General features: G+C 29.4%; 5 protein-coding genes across 13 annotated transcripts in view; 3 read left to right on the top strand and 2 right to left on the bottom strand.

Moving 5' to 3' along the window:
* The window catches only part of sick (sickie), a 116,253-nt gene extending 108,787 nt beyond the window's left edge, over nucleotides 1–7,466 (top strand). For 5 of the 6 annotated variants that reach the window (XM_086908185.1, XM_086908184.1, XM_086908187.1 and 2 more), the window contains 7 exons: nucleotides 1,081–1,164; nucleotides 2,950–3,600; nucleotides 3,693–4,228; nucleotides 4,345–4,875; nucleotides 4,987–5,189; nucleotides 5,267–5,634; nucleotides 5,775–7,466. In XM_086908185.1, coding sequence (XP_086764311.1) covers nucleotides 1,081–1,164; nucleotides 2,950–3,600; nucleotides 3,693–4,228; nucleotides 4,345–4,875; nucleotides 4,987–5,189; nucleotides 5,267–5,634; nucleotides 5,775–5,933 — 2,532 coding nt within the window. In that variant the 3' untranslated portion in view covers nucleotides 5,934–7,466. The remainder of the gene's footprint in view (nucleotides 1–1,080; nucleotides 1,165–2,949; nucleotides 3,601–3,692; nucleotides 4,229–4,344; nucleotides 4,876–4,986; nucleotides 5,190–5,266; nucleotides 5,635–5,774) is intronic. The other variant, XM_086908186.1, reaches the window with a different exon arrangement.
* LOC105737353 (uncharacterized) lies at nucleotides 1,160–2,724 on the top strand. The gene is made up of 2 exons (XM_012495029.3): nucleotides 1,160–1,668; nucleotides 1,759–2,724. The coding sequence occupies exons 1-2, from the start codon at nucleotides 1,581–1,583 to the stop codon at nucleotides 2,343–2,345; spliced, it is 675 nt and encodes a 224-aa protein (XP_012350483.1). The 5' UTR covers nucleotides 1,160–1,580; the 3' UTR covers nucleotides 2,346–2,724.
* Nucleotides 7,467–7,573: 107 nt separating the features above from the next.
* On the bottom strand, nucleotides 7,574–10,797 carry LOC100867918 (glycosaminoglycan xylosylkinase). Its single transcript, XM_003690894.4, has 6 exons — nucleotides 10,470–10,797; nucleotides 9,668–10,033; nucleotides 9,290–9,590; nucleotides 8,479–8,747; nucleotides 8,159–8,385; nucleotides 7,574–8,033 (listed from the first exon to the last, which is right to left on the bottom strand). Exons 2-6 carry the CDS (start codon nucleotides 10,031–10,033, stop codon nucleotides 7,805–7,807), a joined length of 1,392 nt encoding a protein of 463 aa, XP_003690942.1. The 5' UTR covers nucleotides 10,470–10,797; the 3' UTR covers nucleotides 7,574–7,804.
* A 170-nt stretch (nucleotides 10,798–10,967) lies between these two features.
* LOC100867795 (pre-mRNA-splicing factor 38B) lies at nucleotides 10,968–14,687 on the bottom strand. 3 transcript variants are annotated; one of them, XM_012495022.2, is made up of 6 exons: nucleotides 14,395–14,687; nucleotides 13,888–14,171; nucleotides 13,335–13,498; nucleotides 12,849–13,244; nucleotides 11,335–11,571; nucleotides 10,968–11,235 (listed from the first exon to the last, which is right to left on the bottom strand). In XM_012495022.2, exons 1-6 carry the CDS (start codon nucleotides 14,423–14,425, stop codon nucleotides 11,169–11,171), a joined length of 1,179 nt encoding a protein of 392 aa, XP_012350476.1. In that variant the 5' UTR covers nucleotides 14,426–14,687; the 3' UTR covers nucleotides 10,968–11,168. The 3 variants fall into 3 exon arrangements, 2 of the variants coding, with proteins under 2 accessions (XP_012350476.1, XP_003690941.1); XM_003690893.3 differs by having other exon boundaries at nucleotides 13,335–13,486; XR_001113145.3 differs by lacking the exon at nucleotides 10,968–11,235 and adding an exon at nucleotides 11,829–11,930 and having other exon boundaries at nucleotides 11,533–11,571; nucleotides 12,836–13,244; nucleotides 14,395–14,668.
* A 1,133-nt stretch (nucleotides 14,688–15,820) lies between these two features.
* LOC100868363 (dnaJ homolog subfamily C member 28) lies at nucleotides 15,821–18,155 on the top strand. Of its 2 annotated transcripts, XM_086908195.1 has the most exons (6): nucleotides 15,821–16,342; nucleotides 16,417–16,543; nucleotides 16,934–17,065; nucleotides 17,144–17,236; nucleotides 17,312–17,665; nucleotides 17,752–18,155. In XM_086908195.1, the coding sequence occupies exons 2-6, from the start codon at nucleotides 16,436–16,438 to the stop codon at nucleotides 18,139–18,141; spliced, it is 1,077 nt and encodes a 358-aa protein (XP_086764321.1). In that variant the 5' UTR covers nucleotides 15,821–16,342; nucleotides 16,417–16,435; the 3' UTR covers nucleotides 18,142–18,155. The 2 variants fall into 2 exon arrangements, with proteins under 2 accessions (XP_086764321.1, XP_012350478.2); XM_012495024.3 differs by lacking the exon at nucleotides 15,821–16,342 and having other exon boundaries at nucleotides 16,384–16,543.

Below are 18,155 nucleotides of genomic sequence, written 5' to 3'. Positions count from 1 at the left end.
GGAAAATTATCGCGAGGATGCGCGTTTTTACGATATTTGTGTGTATCCAAATGGAAATACGTAAAATTTTCTCTCCACCCTCGTTCTTATTCTCATCTCTCTTCTTACGAAAAGCGAGGAGAAAAATTAAAAGAGGGACGTGTGGGTCGCATTGTGGGTCAGCTCGCCTACGAGTCTTGGATACGAATGACGTTACCTTAACCAAACATTCTCTCTCTCTCTCTCTCTCTCTCTCTCTCTCTCTCTCTCTTTTCTCCATAGATTCGAATAAATAACGACGAGAGTCGAGCAGAAAGTTTAACGCGTAAAAGGCGCGTATAAAAATTGATAAAATTATATGAAACTCGAGATGAACATCTGCTTTGTACTTGAGATCATTTTTAAATAGAGGGGTGGGGGTATACTTGAAACTGTCGGTGCTGAGGCTCTGCCTGCCTGTTCTCTGGCTCGAGGATTAACGAAACCAGAAACCTATTCTGCATCTAAGCGTATTTATGGTTATCAAGGTCGATCTGTCTTACCTTCGGTCGGTGTTATTACTACGAGTGTAGAATTTTCTTCGTTCCCGTTCAAATTATTTTTCGAAAGATTATGGCCACTCGAAGGAAAAAAAAAAAAAAAAAAAAAAGAAAAATGAATGATCGTTCGCGCAGGAAGGAAAAATTAGATGGTTCGATAATAGTTGGAAAATAGCTACGGGGCCACTCCACTCCGCTTATCAGCGGAGTATCCATGTTCCGTTTCGAAAGCCTCTTGATAAAGATATATTTGAATTTAGAAGAAGACTCGCAAGACGCGTAGAGGATATTTATTCGACTCTCTCCAGGAATAGAATATCCTGGTAAATTGATATTTAAAGAAATATTAGTGAAAAGTTAGTTGGTTATGTAATACACATAACTTGTGTTAAATTACGATAAAGTAGACGCAAAATTTATCACGTGTTCGAAGTATAAATATTTCAGTCGATATTATTTATGAATGATAAAATTATTAAAGGTGATATCGAATATTTCTTTCATTTCGTTCATCTATTATTTTTCGCCCCTCTACATCATCTCTCTACGTTTCTGTTCACAGGCTCATGTGGTGTCGGCTTTCGAGCAATCGTTGTCCAACATGACACAACGTTTGCAACAACTGACCGCAACAGCCGAAAAGAAAGTAAGTAAATTTTTTTCCAACCAAAAATTGGATTATTCCGAAGCCGAGAAAATACAATATATAATAGTGACCAATGAAAAACAATATCACATCTAATTCCATCGAATGAATTTGTACCTGTACGAAAAGTTTCATCGTAATCGAAAGTGTTATCGAAAAAAAAAAAAAAATTAGTTACTTTAAAAATATGAAGTCTCTTACAGTACAACGATAACCAAATGAAATTTGTAATAATAAAGCTCGGGTTATTCGTAATTCTCGACACTCGATAAGAAATGCAACACGCTGCATGCTGCAGAAATGATATATCATTTTCCCTGTTTTATCTTTCTCCCGTTCTTATATAAGGTAACCTCGTAAAGATAAAAATAAAGGTTAAAATTAAGAAAAAAAAAAAAAAAAAATTCAAAATTGTCATGATGCAAGCGGGTCAAAATTTTGATAAGACTGTCGACCGTTTGTTACCGCCGAAATCTCATCGAAATAAAAGGCTATACCGACCAGGTGACTTGAAAATTATGCAGTTATTATCCGCCTACCCTGATAATAAAATAGAGGTATTAAACGGTATGATCATGATTCCCATCCCCGCAGAAGATGCGAAAACACTTGGTCTTCGAGTACCAGATTCTGAGAGCTTCTCGGCTAAATCGAACTCGTCCTCGTCTAAAAGTTCGGCACACCTATCCAACACGAAATACGTTGGTAAAAGATCGAATGACGATACCAAGAAAGATGTTAAACGTCATCGAAACGTGGACGTGAACGTAAAAGCGACCAAAAAGCAACCGGATCTGAAACAAGAGCGGAAAGCTCAACGGACTCCCACGTTGGAGAGATTGAGCAATTTGCACGCGAAATTGGAACGAGGATTGAAAAATATATCGAACAGGACGAAAACACGGTCGAAAGTTGGGCCGGACAGCACCAAAGAGTCCAACAATTCGACCACGATACGTGGATACGGCCGGTCGTCTGGTCGATCCCTGAAAAAGAGTTCGACGTCTCAAGAGGACAAGCTTAGAAAGGAATCGAGTTCAAAATGTACGAAACAATTGTTCAGCATGGCTGACTCGTGGAGCAGCGACTCGATAATTAGTCATTCGGATAACTGTGCCTGCTGTCACAGTCGAGAGCCTTGTCCCTTTCACGGAAGCGAGAATTTCTTTCAAGACAAATAACCGACAATTTTTCTTCCTTTGACTTTAAATTTGAGAAATTTCCATCGATACGCAGTTGTAACCAACATATGTCGAAAAAAAAAAAAAAAAAATGATCGATCCCGAAATTCGTCCGTTGCAAAGCTCTTTAAAGAGCTTTCCTCGACAACTTGCAGGTTAAAATCCTGATTTTAACTCTCATAAAATGATCGAGATGTAAGAGAATATGATAAAAAAAAAAAAAAAGAATCACAAAAAATGAAAGTGCAACTATTCGAAAAAATTGGGAAAGGAAACAAGAAAGAAGTTGTCGAGTCAAATCATCGTAGAAATAAAAATATTTAAAATGTTAATACAAAATTATATTTAAAATGTTAATATAAAATGTTAATACAGAAAATTTGATTCATGTGCTTACGTTATTCAACTTTACGCACTTGTTTGCGAAAAGGAATTGTTTCACTCCGCTCTGATCCTCTCTCTTCGAAATAATTTCGAAATAACCAGACAATAAACTTTAAAACCTCTTTATCTCGCATAAGTACGTCGACGTATAGCGAATTGTCGCGAACACCAAAAAGTCCAGATGACTTTCGATAAATATTAATTTCTCTGTAATTTTCAGGACTCGGAGCTTCAAGAATTGAGAGAAACGATCGAGAGGCTTCGAAAACAGAGCGCCGAGGCCAGTTTAAATAATGGAACAACGGGTGCAAACAACGGTCGCCGTCACACTCTCGGCGATTCCGATTCCGGGACAACAGGATGCACCGGAAACAATAACCACCAAGGCGCCTCGATGGCGAGACAATTGTCCGCGGACAGTGTCACCTCGTTGAATTCGTTGAGCAGCGCCTGCTCAGCCAGCAGTCATCACAAGAAGAAAGGTTGGCTACGTAGCTCCTTCTCAAAAGCTTTCTCGAGATCACGGAAGAATAGACACGGCTCAGTGTCCGACGCCGAAGATTGCAAGGAGAACGCCAGCGGAGACTTGAGCGCGCCCAACAGTCCCAGATTGCCAAGCGCCTCTAAACACGAGTCTTCGCGAGGTGGTCAAAATGGTGGTAGGAGCAACGGACAGAAATCCCCTGAAGTTGAAAACCCATTGACGGGAAGCAAAAGCAGTTCGGCTTTGTACAAGAAAGAGGACGAGGACGTGGTGGAATTGAAGAAACAACTCAGGGAAAAGGATCTCGTGTTGACGGATATCAGACTCGAGGCTCTATCTTCGGCGCATCAATTGGAATCGTTGAAAGACACTGTGATCAAAATGAGGGTGTGTATCTTTATTTTCTAATTCTCATTTAAATAAATAAATCGTTACGTTCTATTTGATATTTTTTTCTAATTAATTCTATTCTCTTCTAGAACGAGATGCTTAATTTAAAACAAAATAACGAACGTCTACAAAGACTGGTGACGTCAAAATCCTTAACGTCCTCTCAATCGTCGTTACCTAGCGATCCGGACAGACGTTTCAGTATGACGGAAGTGGCCTCCACCGTTGCCGCGCTTTCAAACGGTGATACTAGTACGACAGCTGACCAATTAGAAGATTTAAACGTACCGGAACATTCAGTGGTACCATCTACCACCTCGACTACAGGAGAGCCAACTTTGGAACAAGATACAGACGGGAAAAGAATTAACGTCGCTATCTATCTAGGTAGCGAGAAAAATTTCAACTATAACCTCGTAACTGGAAGTACTTCGGACGGCAGTATCGGTGAACCTCCTCATTGTATTATCGCGAGTGTTTGCATCAGTAATAAAACTACCTGGGATTCCCTTGATTCCACTGTAAGGCGTTGTTTCAAGGAATACGTTTCGAGAGTTGATCCCGTGACAAATTTGGGCCTAGGAGTTGAATGCGTTGCTGCTTATCATCTCGGAGAAGCTTCTAGGTACGTATCTTATAATAACCTTTTTTTAATTATTCCATATTATATAATTCTTAAAAATACGATTCTTTTTCGTTTTATGAAATGTTACATATCTTTTTGTATTTACACAATAACAGATGCACTACAGATTCTCAACATCCAGAATTGCTCCCTTGCGGCTACTTAATCGGTCATGTAAAGACCATTTATTTGGTACTTTCTGGTTATTCGTGGCTCGCTGTCGATACTCTAATACCACGATCGATTGTGCAACGATTAATATCTTTGCTAACCGAACATCGTAGAGTCATTTTATGTGGACCCAGTGGTACTGGCAAAAGCTATTTGGCTGGAAAATTAGCTCATGCATTGGTGGATGCCGATAATGATACGAAAGATGCTACGGCTGTGGCCACGTTCAACGTAGATCACAAATCCAGCAAAGAACTTAGACAATATCTCGCCCATATCGCCGAAAGATGTGATTCGAATGCAGCTGATGAATTACCAAGGGTAATCATTCTCGAAAATTTACAACACGCTGCATCTTTAGGAGAATTGTTCAGTGGCTTGCTCGGTACTAGACACTCATCTTGTCCAGCTATTATTGGCACCATGAGTCAGGCTACTTGTAGTACCACGAATCTTCAATTGCATCACAATTTTAGGTATATACTTAACTTTCTAATTTATTCTATAATTTTAAGATGATATATTTATTCTATAAGTATTTTTGGAAATATTTTTATCATGATACATGGTACATATCATATTTTTAGGTGGGTACTTTGTGCTAATCATATGGAACCAGTTAAGGGATTCTTAGGCCGCTATCTCAGGCGGAAACTGCTGGAACACGAATTACGTGAGTGTGGTGGAACTAGAAATGCAGAAATGGCAGCAGTTGTCGAATGGTTACCCCGGGTGTGGCTACATCTTAACAAGTTCCTAGAAAGTCATAGCAGTTCTGACGTGACAATAGGTAAGACATTTAAGCATATTGAATATATTTTATTTATTTTTGATCAATAATAATTTTAAATGAAAATGAATATATAGGACCTCGACTATTTCTATCATGTCCAATGGAAGTAACGGGTTCTCAAGTATGGTTTACGGACTTATGGAACTATTCTGTAGTACCATATCTGGTGGAAGCAGTCAGAGAAGGATTGACACTTTACGGCAGACGCGTTAGCGGAAATGGAAATGGAGATTCTTCCTGGGAAGATCCAGCTCAATTTATCACTTCCAGTTATCCTTGGATTTCTACGCATGCTGTACACGGTGGTAGTGATGCTCTACTTCGTTTAAGACCAGAAGACGTTGGTTACGATGTTGTTACGTCCGGACACACTTCTGGAGTTGGTGCGTCAAGCGTGAAAAGTCTTGGTAGCACGCATAGCGACACTGAAGGAGATCCTCTAGTTAGTATTTTTCTTCTAAATACATTTAATTAATACTAAGATATGATATTTGTACCGTAAAAAAGAAAAAAAAATCTGCAATATAATAATTACTAATTACATATTACACAATATAAATATAAATTTATATATTGTTGCAGCTGAATATGTTGATGAGATTACAGGAAGCAGCCAATTATTCGAGTCCTCATAGCAACGATAGTGATTCGGTTACTTCCCTTGATTCATCGCACACTCGACACTCGGAAGACTTAAGTTCATCAACATCTTCGTCAAGAGGCGTAGAATCGGCACTTTAATTAGCAATGCTATTGTTATTAAGGAAAATGAAATACAACCTGAATATGAATATCTATGAATATAATCGTACATCAGGCCAGTTTGTAATATTCCATTTAAAAAATAATAATTTGCGTATGAGAGTATAAAAAAATCTGAGAAGAAAAGAAACGGAAAAGAAATCAAAAATAAATTTTGGATATCTTTATGATATAAATCTCTTCTTTTTAACGTTTTATGACAAAAAATATCAAACAAATATTAAACAGCCAAGCTACAAACAAAGACTAAGGTATTTTCAGCAATGCGTGATAGGATACTCTTTATAAAATACGTCCTTCCATTTGTTCTTACGTAAAGCAGTGATGTGCATTAAAAAAATGAAATGAAATTAAAAACGTTAAGAAAAATTTTTTAATGCCTACAGCTGGCCTATATTTATTCTAGTTTTTATGTGCGCCATGCACTTTGGTGTGATATGTAATTAAATAAGTAAGAGATAAACAAGCGATATTTCTATGTTCTTTGGATATAACGACGTATAAACATGTACGTCATCACGCAATGCAATAATCTACGCTGCCGTTATGGAAGTACGAGTCTATTTTAAACAAATACATTTCTATGATTAAATCAAGTACGATTAAGTGTAGCTTAATGCGACTTTACTCGAGAAATTTGGATGGAATATACAGTATTATTATAGGGAGTAAAATAAAAGGGCTTCGAACTGAGCCAAGATTTAGGATCGAGGAACCGTCGTTCCTTTCGTCCACTACTTTCAGGTAAAATAGCTTATCATATGCGATACACAGATCTCATGGACGGACCGCTCAATGGAGTATTGCTTCAGAAATACAGCGCAGTTCGAAGTGGGTACTGATGAATGTGCGTGCAAAAATAGTCTATTTATACATACTTTGCTACAAAAGTTCTATTTAATTAAAAAATGTTAATATAATATATATATAATATATATATATTATATATATATACACATACGCGCGCGCGCGCGCGCACACACACACATACACAATCTAACGATGGCGCTAAATTTATGTTACGAATAAAATTTATAATTAGCTAATAAGATACGTGAGTAATTCTGGTCATGTAACATTGTAAATACAAAAAACGAATGAAATGTACGATGACGCTAGATACAAATTTGATTCGAAATCCCATGGTAGCCTGCAAGATCTCTTTTAATAAAATGACGTGTAAAGTGTATAAAGAAAAAGGGGGAAAGATGAAATGCAAAGGAATTGAATCCTTCATGTGCAATTTGTCAGATTGCAGCGCGTTAAAATGACAAAAAATAACAGGCTACATAAAATATACATAGTGTACATGTTTGATAAGCCTTGAAATCGATTTCAGAATTCGATCGATATCATAATGTCCATAAATACGATGTGCATGTAACAATTATACAGTCGCATTTACAGGTTTTTTACGTTTGTACCGTATTTATACGCTGTACGACGCTGCACTGGATCTTCATTCAAATAACGATAATTATCGTGTCATCAAATAAATTACACTAAACTTTACATGATTGGATATACTAATTTGATTATTCTTTTTAACCAATCTCGTTTTTCCATTTTATATAATAATTTTATGATTTTTTTTATAGATATTAAGTCTTGAATAAAGATTTAGGTATAAAAAGCTATTTTATTTAAGTCAGAAGTATATACTATACTTGTGCATAAATATTAAAAAGTAGTTATAGTAAATAGAAACAATTTTAGGCAATATTTCATTAAATATCAAATTGACAATTCATCATAATATTAAAAAAATAGTTCAAATACTATTTAAAATATAAATATGTCTCTAATATTTCAAACATTAAAAATGCAATGAATATTGCACAAAATATAGGCTACCGATGATCTAAAATAACATTGGAAGCATATTTCTTATTTTTTAAACAATATTCTACAACTGCATAAATAGTAAGTAATCTTCTATCCATGGCATTTAAATGGACCTCTGTAATAAGGGGTTGAACATCGGCCATTATTGATTCATGAGCGACTAATTTTGAAAGCGCTATGCTCAAAGTGCCACCACTAAATAATTTTAAACGATCCCAAGTAGTTTTATGAATCCTAAAATCAAAAAAAAAAAAAAAAAATTCAAAAGATCTTAGAAAATAGATTTTGATAAAAATATTGCAATTATTTATTATAAATGAATTAAATTAATACAAATATAATATAATATAAATACGCACATACAACACTGATATAAAGGTGCTAAAATATCAAAATGATCTATATCAGGATTTCCAAGACTTTTCCCATTATCAATTAACAATACAGCTGGATTATGAAAATTATTCTGTGCTAATTCGTAATGATGGCGATCACCATTATCCATCAAGAAATCAAAGATCGCAGTATCTACTAAATCTAAAAGTCTACTCGATGTTTGTGGAGAATATGCCTTAGAATCCTTTACCTAAAAAATCAAATATTTTAATACTTTTACAAATATTACTTTCAAAGAAATGAAGTAAAAAGAGAAAATTTGTTATTTATGTGATATACTTACTTTTTCACAATAATTATCGTCGGTTTCCCATGTTGCAAGTTTGTTTTTTTTATAAGTTCTTTGCCATGGATGACGATGTTTTACAAGTTTTAAATATCGAGGCAACCAAGAAATTAAAGCACCTTCTAAAATATCCCCTATTCCACACACTGGATCTGCAGGAGAGCAATAATGGCAAACACCATAAAGACAAGTATCATTTCCATCTTGATATATAGTAGCATAAAGTTCAGGAGTTGCATACGGCCGAATTTCATTCCTTAAATCAACTAAAAAGAATTGCATATAAATATAATATAATATAATATAATATAATATGTAATAATAAAATATTTCAAATCATATAATATTATACAAAATGATAAAGAAAAAATTTATAATTTTTAAGATAAGTAATATTCATTAAAGAAAAAAAAATTCTAATAGACATGAGTTAAAAAATTAATATTTTCAAAGTTATAAATAATTTTTTATTTCAATTATAACGAATGTTTGTTTTAAGAATTAAAAAAAATGAATTATTTTATCATTTTTTCTCTTCCTGATTACAGAAATTTTTCTATTTCAGAAATATCTTTCTTTAATTTTCACATACATTTGATATCTTTATCAAAAAATTGTTCTTAAAACTTAAATGAAAGTAAAAAATGTTTAAAATTTTGAAAATATTAATTTTTTCAATCTATGTTTATCAGAATTTTTTTTATTTATCATTACTATCTATTTTAAAAATTATAAATTCTTTTAATCATTTAATATATATGAATTTTTGTTATAAATTATATTATTATATTTATAACAAAATATATACATTTTCTAATAACAGTAAGCGGTACTCTTCGTAAGGCCAATAAGGAAGATAAATGGAATGCTACTACTTCGGCATTATGCCGATCTTTTCCGTGATAAACAGGTCCTCGGATGATAGCGTCCCTAGAATACCACTGAGGCTTAAACATCGCTTTCGTCCCATGTTCCAAAGTTAACATCAATTTCAATTGCGTACCAAGTGGTGCGTTATCCGCGCGTATCACTTTTGATTTACGCAAGATATCCAAAATTGTTCCTAATTCAGGTGCAACTGGTGGTATTAACTGATGTGCATCAGGCCACTAGAAATATTAATATTTGGAACAATTTAGAAAAGATATCACTTTACATTATTTAAATATTTTGATACAATGCTAACATTACTATTAGGAATACTCCATATATTTTTTTGAACGTTAGGCATTATCTTTAACTCAGTTAACAATCTTTCCATTACTACTGTATAGCTAGCATTTTGTTTAAAATATTTTGATGATAATATTTGTATTTCCTCTTTAATTTTTTTTATCATATCTTTCGCAACAGATTTTCGTGAAACTTGTAAATTTTGTTCTGCTTGAAATATTAATTGTTCTTGTTCTGGTTTCAATTGTGAGATAGGCATGCCTTTAGAAGTTTTTTGCGACGAGCTCTCTACAATCATTCGAATAAAATATAAATTAACGCTAAGGACTAGAATCAAAAGACCGCCCAAAGCGATGAGAGCACAGCGTCGGCCAATCATCTGTAAACGAAATTTAAGGTTTTGATTGAATAAACGAAACATAGATGGCGTGCAATTATTTTACCTGGATATTATAACATAAAAACTTTATAACTTAAAAATCGATCCACATCTACATTATTTATATTCTTTATGAATTTTTTTTGAATCATGATTATCTAATATAATATAAAGCTATAACAAGTATTTTTAATATATGTATAAGAAAATGTTATATAAAAATATTGAACAAATATTATCTGTATTACAAAATCAAATTTTTAAATTAAATATAATGATTATAACTAAATTAAAAATTAATGGAAGAAGTAATAAATATTACATGCAATATAATGATATTGTTGCAACAAAAGCATATATAAAGTTATAAATTGAATTAAGAAACACCGAAAATTTCTTTTATAAAACTTTAAAGAAAAACATTTACTAATATCACCTTTAAAAATTGGCCACGCAATTGTTGTCACCTAGTAATGGATATTTTCTTCATGTTTCGATAAATCTTCTGTTTAATCTCATCCAAGAATGAGGCGGCAAGTGTAGGTCGCCATTTTTAACTTCAATCTAAAGTACTTACTTATTCAAGTGTCATGTAAAGCATTGGATGGTTGTGAATAAATATTTTCGATAAAATTTAATCAATGTTAAATAATTTTAAAGATATTCAATTTTTTAGTATTTTAATTATTAGAATTCAAATGTAATTCGTATATATTATACATATATTAAGAACAAAATCATTAGAAACATATACATATATATATATATGTATATATATATATATATATATATATATATATATTTATAACTGTTATATATAAAAATTTAAAAAACTTTAAAAATATTTCTAATGATTTTGTATATATACATATACATATTATGTATATATATGTATTAAAAAATTAGAAAAGGATAAAAAATTATAAAACACTGATTATAATCTTGAATTTATTTTATAAAAACATGTAAACTACATGGTGAATATAATCAAATCAAATTTAGGCTATACTCCAATGGAGTAAATTTTTTCTCAAAATGTGGTGGTGTTCGAATGGCTCGGTTCTAAATTGTTTTTATGTCTATAGTTACACTCGTACAAACATTTATATCAATATATACATTCCAGCATATATTTTCATTCTCTTCGTTGTCTCTCTCTTTCCCGAGCTAGTTCTGTAGCATAATCATATGGCGAACCCCTTCTACAATTAAAAAGAACTTATAAATATATAATTAAATATCTATTTATTTTTTTTTATTTATATATATTTTCGCATAATATATATACACATATATTTTACCTGTCCCGATGACGATCTTTATCACGATAACGATCTTTACTTCTATCTCTATGTGATCTGTCTCTGCTACGACTTCTGTAATCTCTTTGTCTTCGACTTCGATCACGGCTGTTTGATCGTCTACAATGTCGATCCCTTTCTCGATCTCTTTCTCGTGCACGTTCTCGTTCTCTGTCTCTTATACGATCTCGCTCACGGTCTCGATCCCTGTATTTGTCCTTGCGATCTTCATCAGATCTGGAACAATATTATTCGAAGGGAAGTAATGTTGAATTATGAATATAATATTTTAAAAATATTAGCCTGTACACATATGTTGCACTTTATAATGGAAAATATCAAGAAATTAGACATTTTTAACATCTCGATGTTATCTCTTTGTATAATTTTTTAAATATGAGACAAGATAATCTTTTCATGAAAGAAAAGATGAAAGAAAAAGACATAAAAATGTAGAAAAAGATCACTTTATATATGAAAATAATTATTCTCACGCGCTTAATGAAAAACAACTTTTGAAGAGGTAGAAAACAATCATTCCACTTTCACCGTCTCTCTATTTCTGCACTGTTGAAGCAGCTGATGGTTTCCTTAAACTGAAAAAAATTGTATGTATAGTGAACTGCAATTCAAATTGCTCAAATGAATAGTTATTATAGTCCATTATAAAATAATTATAAAGCATTTGTAATTAACAAAACAGTCATTATTAAAAAAAAAAACATCCTTGTTTCAATAATGCTATTAATATATCTTTTGAAGAAAAACTTATATACTTTATATTTTTTTGATATTAATACTTTAAATTATTTTCATTTTTTTAAGGCTATGCTATCATCTGTAGAATTAGCTATCATCATTGAACTATCATCTATATGATATTATTATATCAAAAACAAAGAAATTATAAAAATAATATTAAAATTTTTAAATTATGAAATCATGAATTTTATAAAACTCATTTATAAACATATTTTCTATTGAAAAAATTATATATGAACTTAACTATTTCAGTGTGATAAATAGAATAATTTTTTTCTATCTTTTTCTACATTTTTTCTTTCCTGTCATAAGAAAAAAGACAGAATTTTCTTATCATTACCTGAAATTTATATATATATAAATATCTCATATTCCTTGATATCTAATATGTAAAATAATCAGTGTACAGTTATTATAAATATTGATATGATTTTTAAACAATTTTAAATTATTTAATTCGTCAATATTGCTTTTGCAAAAAAATTGATAAATTTATTAATTTATTTATACTCTCAATAGCATATAAAAATATGATATTGGATTAAATTTATAAAGCAAATAAATAACTGTACAAAAATCAAATAAGAACATATGTACAAAAGAAAACTGAATGATGATACACTGAGATCAAGAGTATTTTCCTGGAGATGGTACGTCTTTAATCTTCACCCAATTTCCCTAACAAGTTCATAGAATATTATTAACCTTATATAAATTAATAACGTGATTGTATTCATACCACGTAGACGCACCTGGCTCGCCAGTGGCTTGTTCTTTCAGCCTCACCCCATTGAGCTTCACTATCTGGGATATGTCGTGGTTGATTTCGTGAGGTAAGATTGCCATTATCTTTTCTACTACTATTACTATATTTTCCATGACTATTTAGGATAATAGGTGGTTTTGCATTTCGAGCATTCATAGATTGTTGAGGAAACCTTTCTGCTAATCGATGTTCAAGTTCTTTTTGAATAGGCACTGGTATTCTTGGAAATAATGTTGAAAACCATTCTAATTTTGTCAGGAATTGTTTAAGAATATCACCCATTTTCATTACTTGTCCTCCTCCAGCTTTTACATCTAATTCTTCTTCATCTTCTAAGTAATCACTATACCAATTAAATAAATCTGCCGGTGGTTGTGTATATCTGTTAATAACAATAGCATATATAGTATAATGAAATTAATATTATGAAATTATTAAATAATTTAATAATTTAATATTCTGATATACTTACCTAATATACATAAATCCTAATGCTCGAATATATGGTGAATCAGGATGATTGATAAGACCATTTAATTGTTTCCGTGTTAACCTCAAGGTGAAGAGTTTATATAGTAGACAATAAGCCGTTGAAACAATTCCACCAGCACCAACTCCTCGGACCTGCATGAACCGCTAAATTTACACCCCCCTATGTCAATTAATCACATACATATTATATTATAATATATTGACCGAGAACATGCTACTCTGCAATTAAGTATGGCATTAAGTATTTGATATCTGTATTCAGACTGAGCCCAACATTTTGATATTGATGCCTGATTATATAATAATAGTGAAAGTCTAAAATATTTAGAACTCTCACTTTGAATGATTTAGTTTAAATACTTTCACCTTTTTTATTTTTATTAGCAGTTCTCATTTCATACAGTGTCCAGGTCCTCTAAAATGCTATAAATTTGGACTATTTCTACATATATGATAATAATTTTATGATCATCTTAGTTTTAAGTTAATAAATAACAATTAAAAATTAGTAATGTATTAAAAAACATACTCACGCCTCCACACATGCCAGTTTGGCCTGCTGTTTTCCTGCTTCCTTTTTCCCATGGTTCCAAATGAGATACTTTGTAGTAAATTTCATCAATAACCTCGTGGTATGTCTTCAATTCATATAAATTTACTTTAAAATAATGTGACGACTGTATATTTGTTAAAATTAATGGATTTAAATTCATAGTTCTTTCATTTCCCCAAAGAGGTAATATATTTGACTTTTTACCCTCCTTTTGAGTAGGTCTACGTTCTTCATCACAACCACTGGAATTATTCCATGGTGAACCTATATACAAATGTCTCATTTATATATTTAATAAAAATAATAATAATAATCAACCAATAATAACCAATAATAATACCATATATAATCATGTAGTAGAGGTTAAGCATACCATAAGCGATCATAATAGGTTATAAAATATCATGTTTATCAAACATTACAAAACAAAATATCATACAAAAAAAAATATAAATATCATAAAACAATGCTAAATATATTTACTTACCATCAGCTCCTTCTGTTTCTTGCACTTGCATGTTTGTATCGTAAACTTGCAATACAAATCTCACAATGAAGTTCAACAGATTAGACTCACCAGATAAACTTTGTATTTCATATAAGACTTATAAAGTTCATAAATATAAGAGAAAATAAGTATATTTGCGCATTCAAAATAATTAAATACAAATTTTAAAAGCTCGCGTAACTTTTTTTTTCTGCAAGTGTATGGAAAATTGACGTCAACGGGAAGCGAAAAAAAAGACACAATACGGTAATGCGCATGCCTAAGAAATGTATACATCCGGTTTTATTCGTTTGTGTATTATTTTCATTTAACATTAAATTGCTAAAATTTCATTTTTTGAATGAATGAACCAAAAAATTAATCAAAATAGAATTATCTAAGTTTTTTAAATCTCAATAAATAAATATTAAAACAAATATATATATATACGAATTACAAATATTTCATTATTTTAAATTACACATAAAATCATGTATAATAATAAGAATTCTGAAGAGAGTATTTAGAAATTATATTTACTTTTTAATAATCTCTTATAAAAATAGTATCATAAATTTATTTGATATTTAAATGTTTATTTTTCTTTTTTCCAATATAAAAAAATAAACATATAATTTAAACTTAATAAATTTTGTATACATTATATATATATATTTATACATTTATGCGATTATTTGTTCATCGAAATATCGGAAATAAATAAACTATCACGTGACAAAATTCAATGATTTTTGATTACAGACGAGACTCAACATTTTATATATTCTATGTTTTGAAATACCAATAAAAAAAATCAGTATTTAATTATACTCTTTATGATTTAAATACAATAAATATAGGAATTATATTTAATTTAATTAAGAAATAGTAAAATCAATAAATAAAGATAATTTCTTTGATATTTCTTTGAATTATATTGTATTTATAGTTCTTTTGCTAGGAATAGTAGATTCATGTATAAGTTGAATTATTTATAAAATAAATTACGTTCGTATGTTATATCATAATGAAAATAATTTCGATTTGTAAAGTTTTATCATAAAAATGAATTTAAATATAATACTATTAGCTAAATTAAGCTAAATTTATTTGTATTGATAGAATTATAAATATTAATATAAATATATATAATATATTTATATAAATTTATATATAAATAAATTTATAATATATATAATATAGTAAAAATTTATAACATATTATAAATTTTTTAAACTATAAATAAAGAAAATAGAAAAAGAATAGAGAAATGATAAAAATATTAAAATCAGCCATTTTCAAAGTGCCGCAAATGAAATATAAAAAAAATAAAATTAATAGAACAAAAAAAAGATAGGGTTAGAATTAATCTTTAGCGCCATCTCTTGAGTATCAAAGATATGTTTTCAAACTGCTCAAAAGACATTTCTCAATTTTTATTCTATTTTATCCTAGCTTTAAAGAGATATCTTTGATCAAAAGATAGCGCTGACAATTAATTTTTATTTTATTTCCATCTTTCTCTTATTATTTTTTGTTCTTTTTTTATGTTTCATTTTTAGCATCATAACGGTGATTTTAATTTTATATTTTATCCTCTGTCTTCTTCCTATCATATGCTATAACTTTTTGGCGCGTGCGCATAATTCATAAATAAGATACAAAATGTCAATTGAATATGTTTTCAGTATATCTCTTTCAATATATATATATAAATAATGTATATATTTTCATATTCGTTTTCGAAACGTTAATATGTTTTTTTATGATTTTCAAAAATTATATTAATTATATAGTAATTAAATTATTGTCAATATGACAATAAGATTTAATTCACATCAGAAGGTACAATCTAAAAAGATATTATTTTTAATATATAATATAAAAATATCTTTTAATAAAAACATATAGGTTACTTTGAATATTTAATATAAATAATAGTTCATATGTAAGTATATATTATAATAATATAATACACAATCAATTATATAATCATAAAATAAACTATTAAAATTATTGCAGCATTTATTTTTTAAAAAAGATGTTAAGATTTAATCATTATAATAGAAAATCAGTTGAAAATATAATCTGTATTCCATATTGGGAATTTATACTGGTGAAAAGATTTAAACATCAACATAACATGAAGGTATTATGTTATATATAATATTAACTTTATTTTTTTAATATTGAAAATACATTAAAAGTACATCATATTAAGTTATATTATATATTTATTAAATTTTTATAGATTATATTTAATTTAATAAATAATTAATTAAATATATTAATTATTTAATTTTAATGAAAATTGAAAATATAATGAAAATATTTTTTTGTAAAAATAATATATATATATATGATATATCATATAATTATATATTTAACAAAATATACATCAAATTTAATATTATGAAGAAAATATAAATGGATATAAATAAAATCTATTATTCATCAATTGTTTATTTAATATATATTAATTAATTGTATTATGACATTAATTATAAATTTTAAGAAATTTATTATATTGTATTTTAAGAAATGGTATCAAACTCTAGAAGTTGCAGAAGATTGTGAAGATGAGACATTAAGATTAGCATTTGTCTATCAAGCAAAAAGATTCCATCCAGATAGTGGTACATCAGAAGCTAATGCAACTAAATTTTCTGAGGTATGATATATTTACTTACTAATTAAAAAATATTATAATTTTATAATATGAATGAATAATATGAATTTTTTTTCATAGATTGAAACTGCTTATAGACAAATTCGTAAAGCAAGAATTGAAAAGAAAGAAAATTGTACAAATTTACCTGAAGTTGAAGAATTTGACATTAAAGTATATATGCAAATATAAAACATATGTATATTTTAAATTATTTTTTGATAACTTCACATATATATATATTTTTAGCATACAGCACCACAACATCGTCATTATTTAGTTTATAATGTAGGTATTGGAACACATAGCAAAAGACAAAAATTATATACAATAGAAAGAGCTCAAAAAGCAGTTGACAGTGTATTGGAACATAGATTAAAAAAATTACAAGCTGAAGAACGTAATACATTAGTTGGAATGGATAAACAACATGCAAAAAATATCAAAACACGTTTTGGTATGGATCGTTTAGTAGAAGATTTAATTCAAGAAGCAATGAATAGAGGTGAATTTAAAGATCTACCAGGAATGGGTAAACCATTGAAAGAGAATACAAATACTCGAAATCCATATGTTGATTTTGTTACTTACAAATTAAATGAGGTATGAAATACTAAATTAAATCGAAAATTTATAATAAATAAGTAGTATATAAAATTAAATTAATAAAATTATTATTAAATTAACAGATATTAATAGAAAATGGATTTACTCCGGAATGGATACAATTATCTAAAGAAATTAGAGAAGAAATACAAGATTTACGAAAAAAATTAATTAATGCTCGTAGTAAAGTTGGACATATTCCATTAAATTACAAAGATGAAAAAACTTGGAAGAATATTGTAGAAAATTTTAGATCTAAAACAAAGGAAATAAATATTAAAATCGACAAATACAACTTATTGGTGCCTATACTTCAGAAACAAATGCTTCATGTTAAATTAGAGGATCTTGCAAAAGAAGCACTTTCGACACCAGCACAAAAAATACTAAAAGAAAAAGTAAATTCTGATATTTCTGTTGAAAAAAAAGATAATTTATTAACAGGAATGATATCTTCGATTTTTAATAAATAATTTTATAGAAAATA

This window comes from Apis florea, unplaced genomic scaffold, assembly GCF_048593485.1.
Source record: "Apis florea isolate Af1SG1 unplaced genomic scaffold, ASM4859348v1 contig_3068_pilon, whole genome shotgun sequence".
NCBI lineage: Eukaryota > Metazoa > Arthropoda > Insecta > Hymenoptera > Apidae > Apis > Apis florea.
Note: the sequence above shows the minus strand (reverse complement) of the source record. Positions and strands in the feature narration are given on the sequence as shown.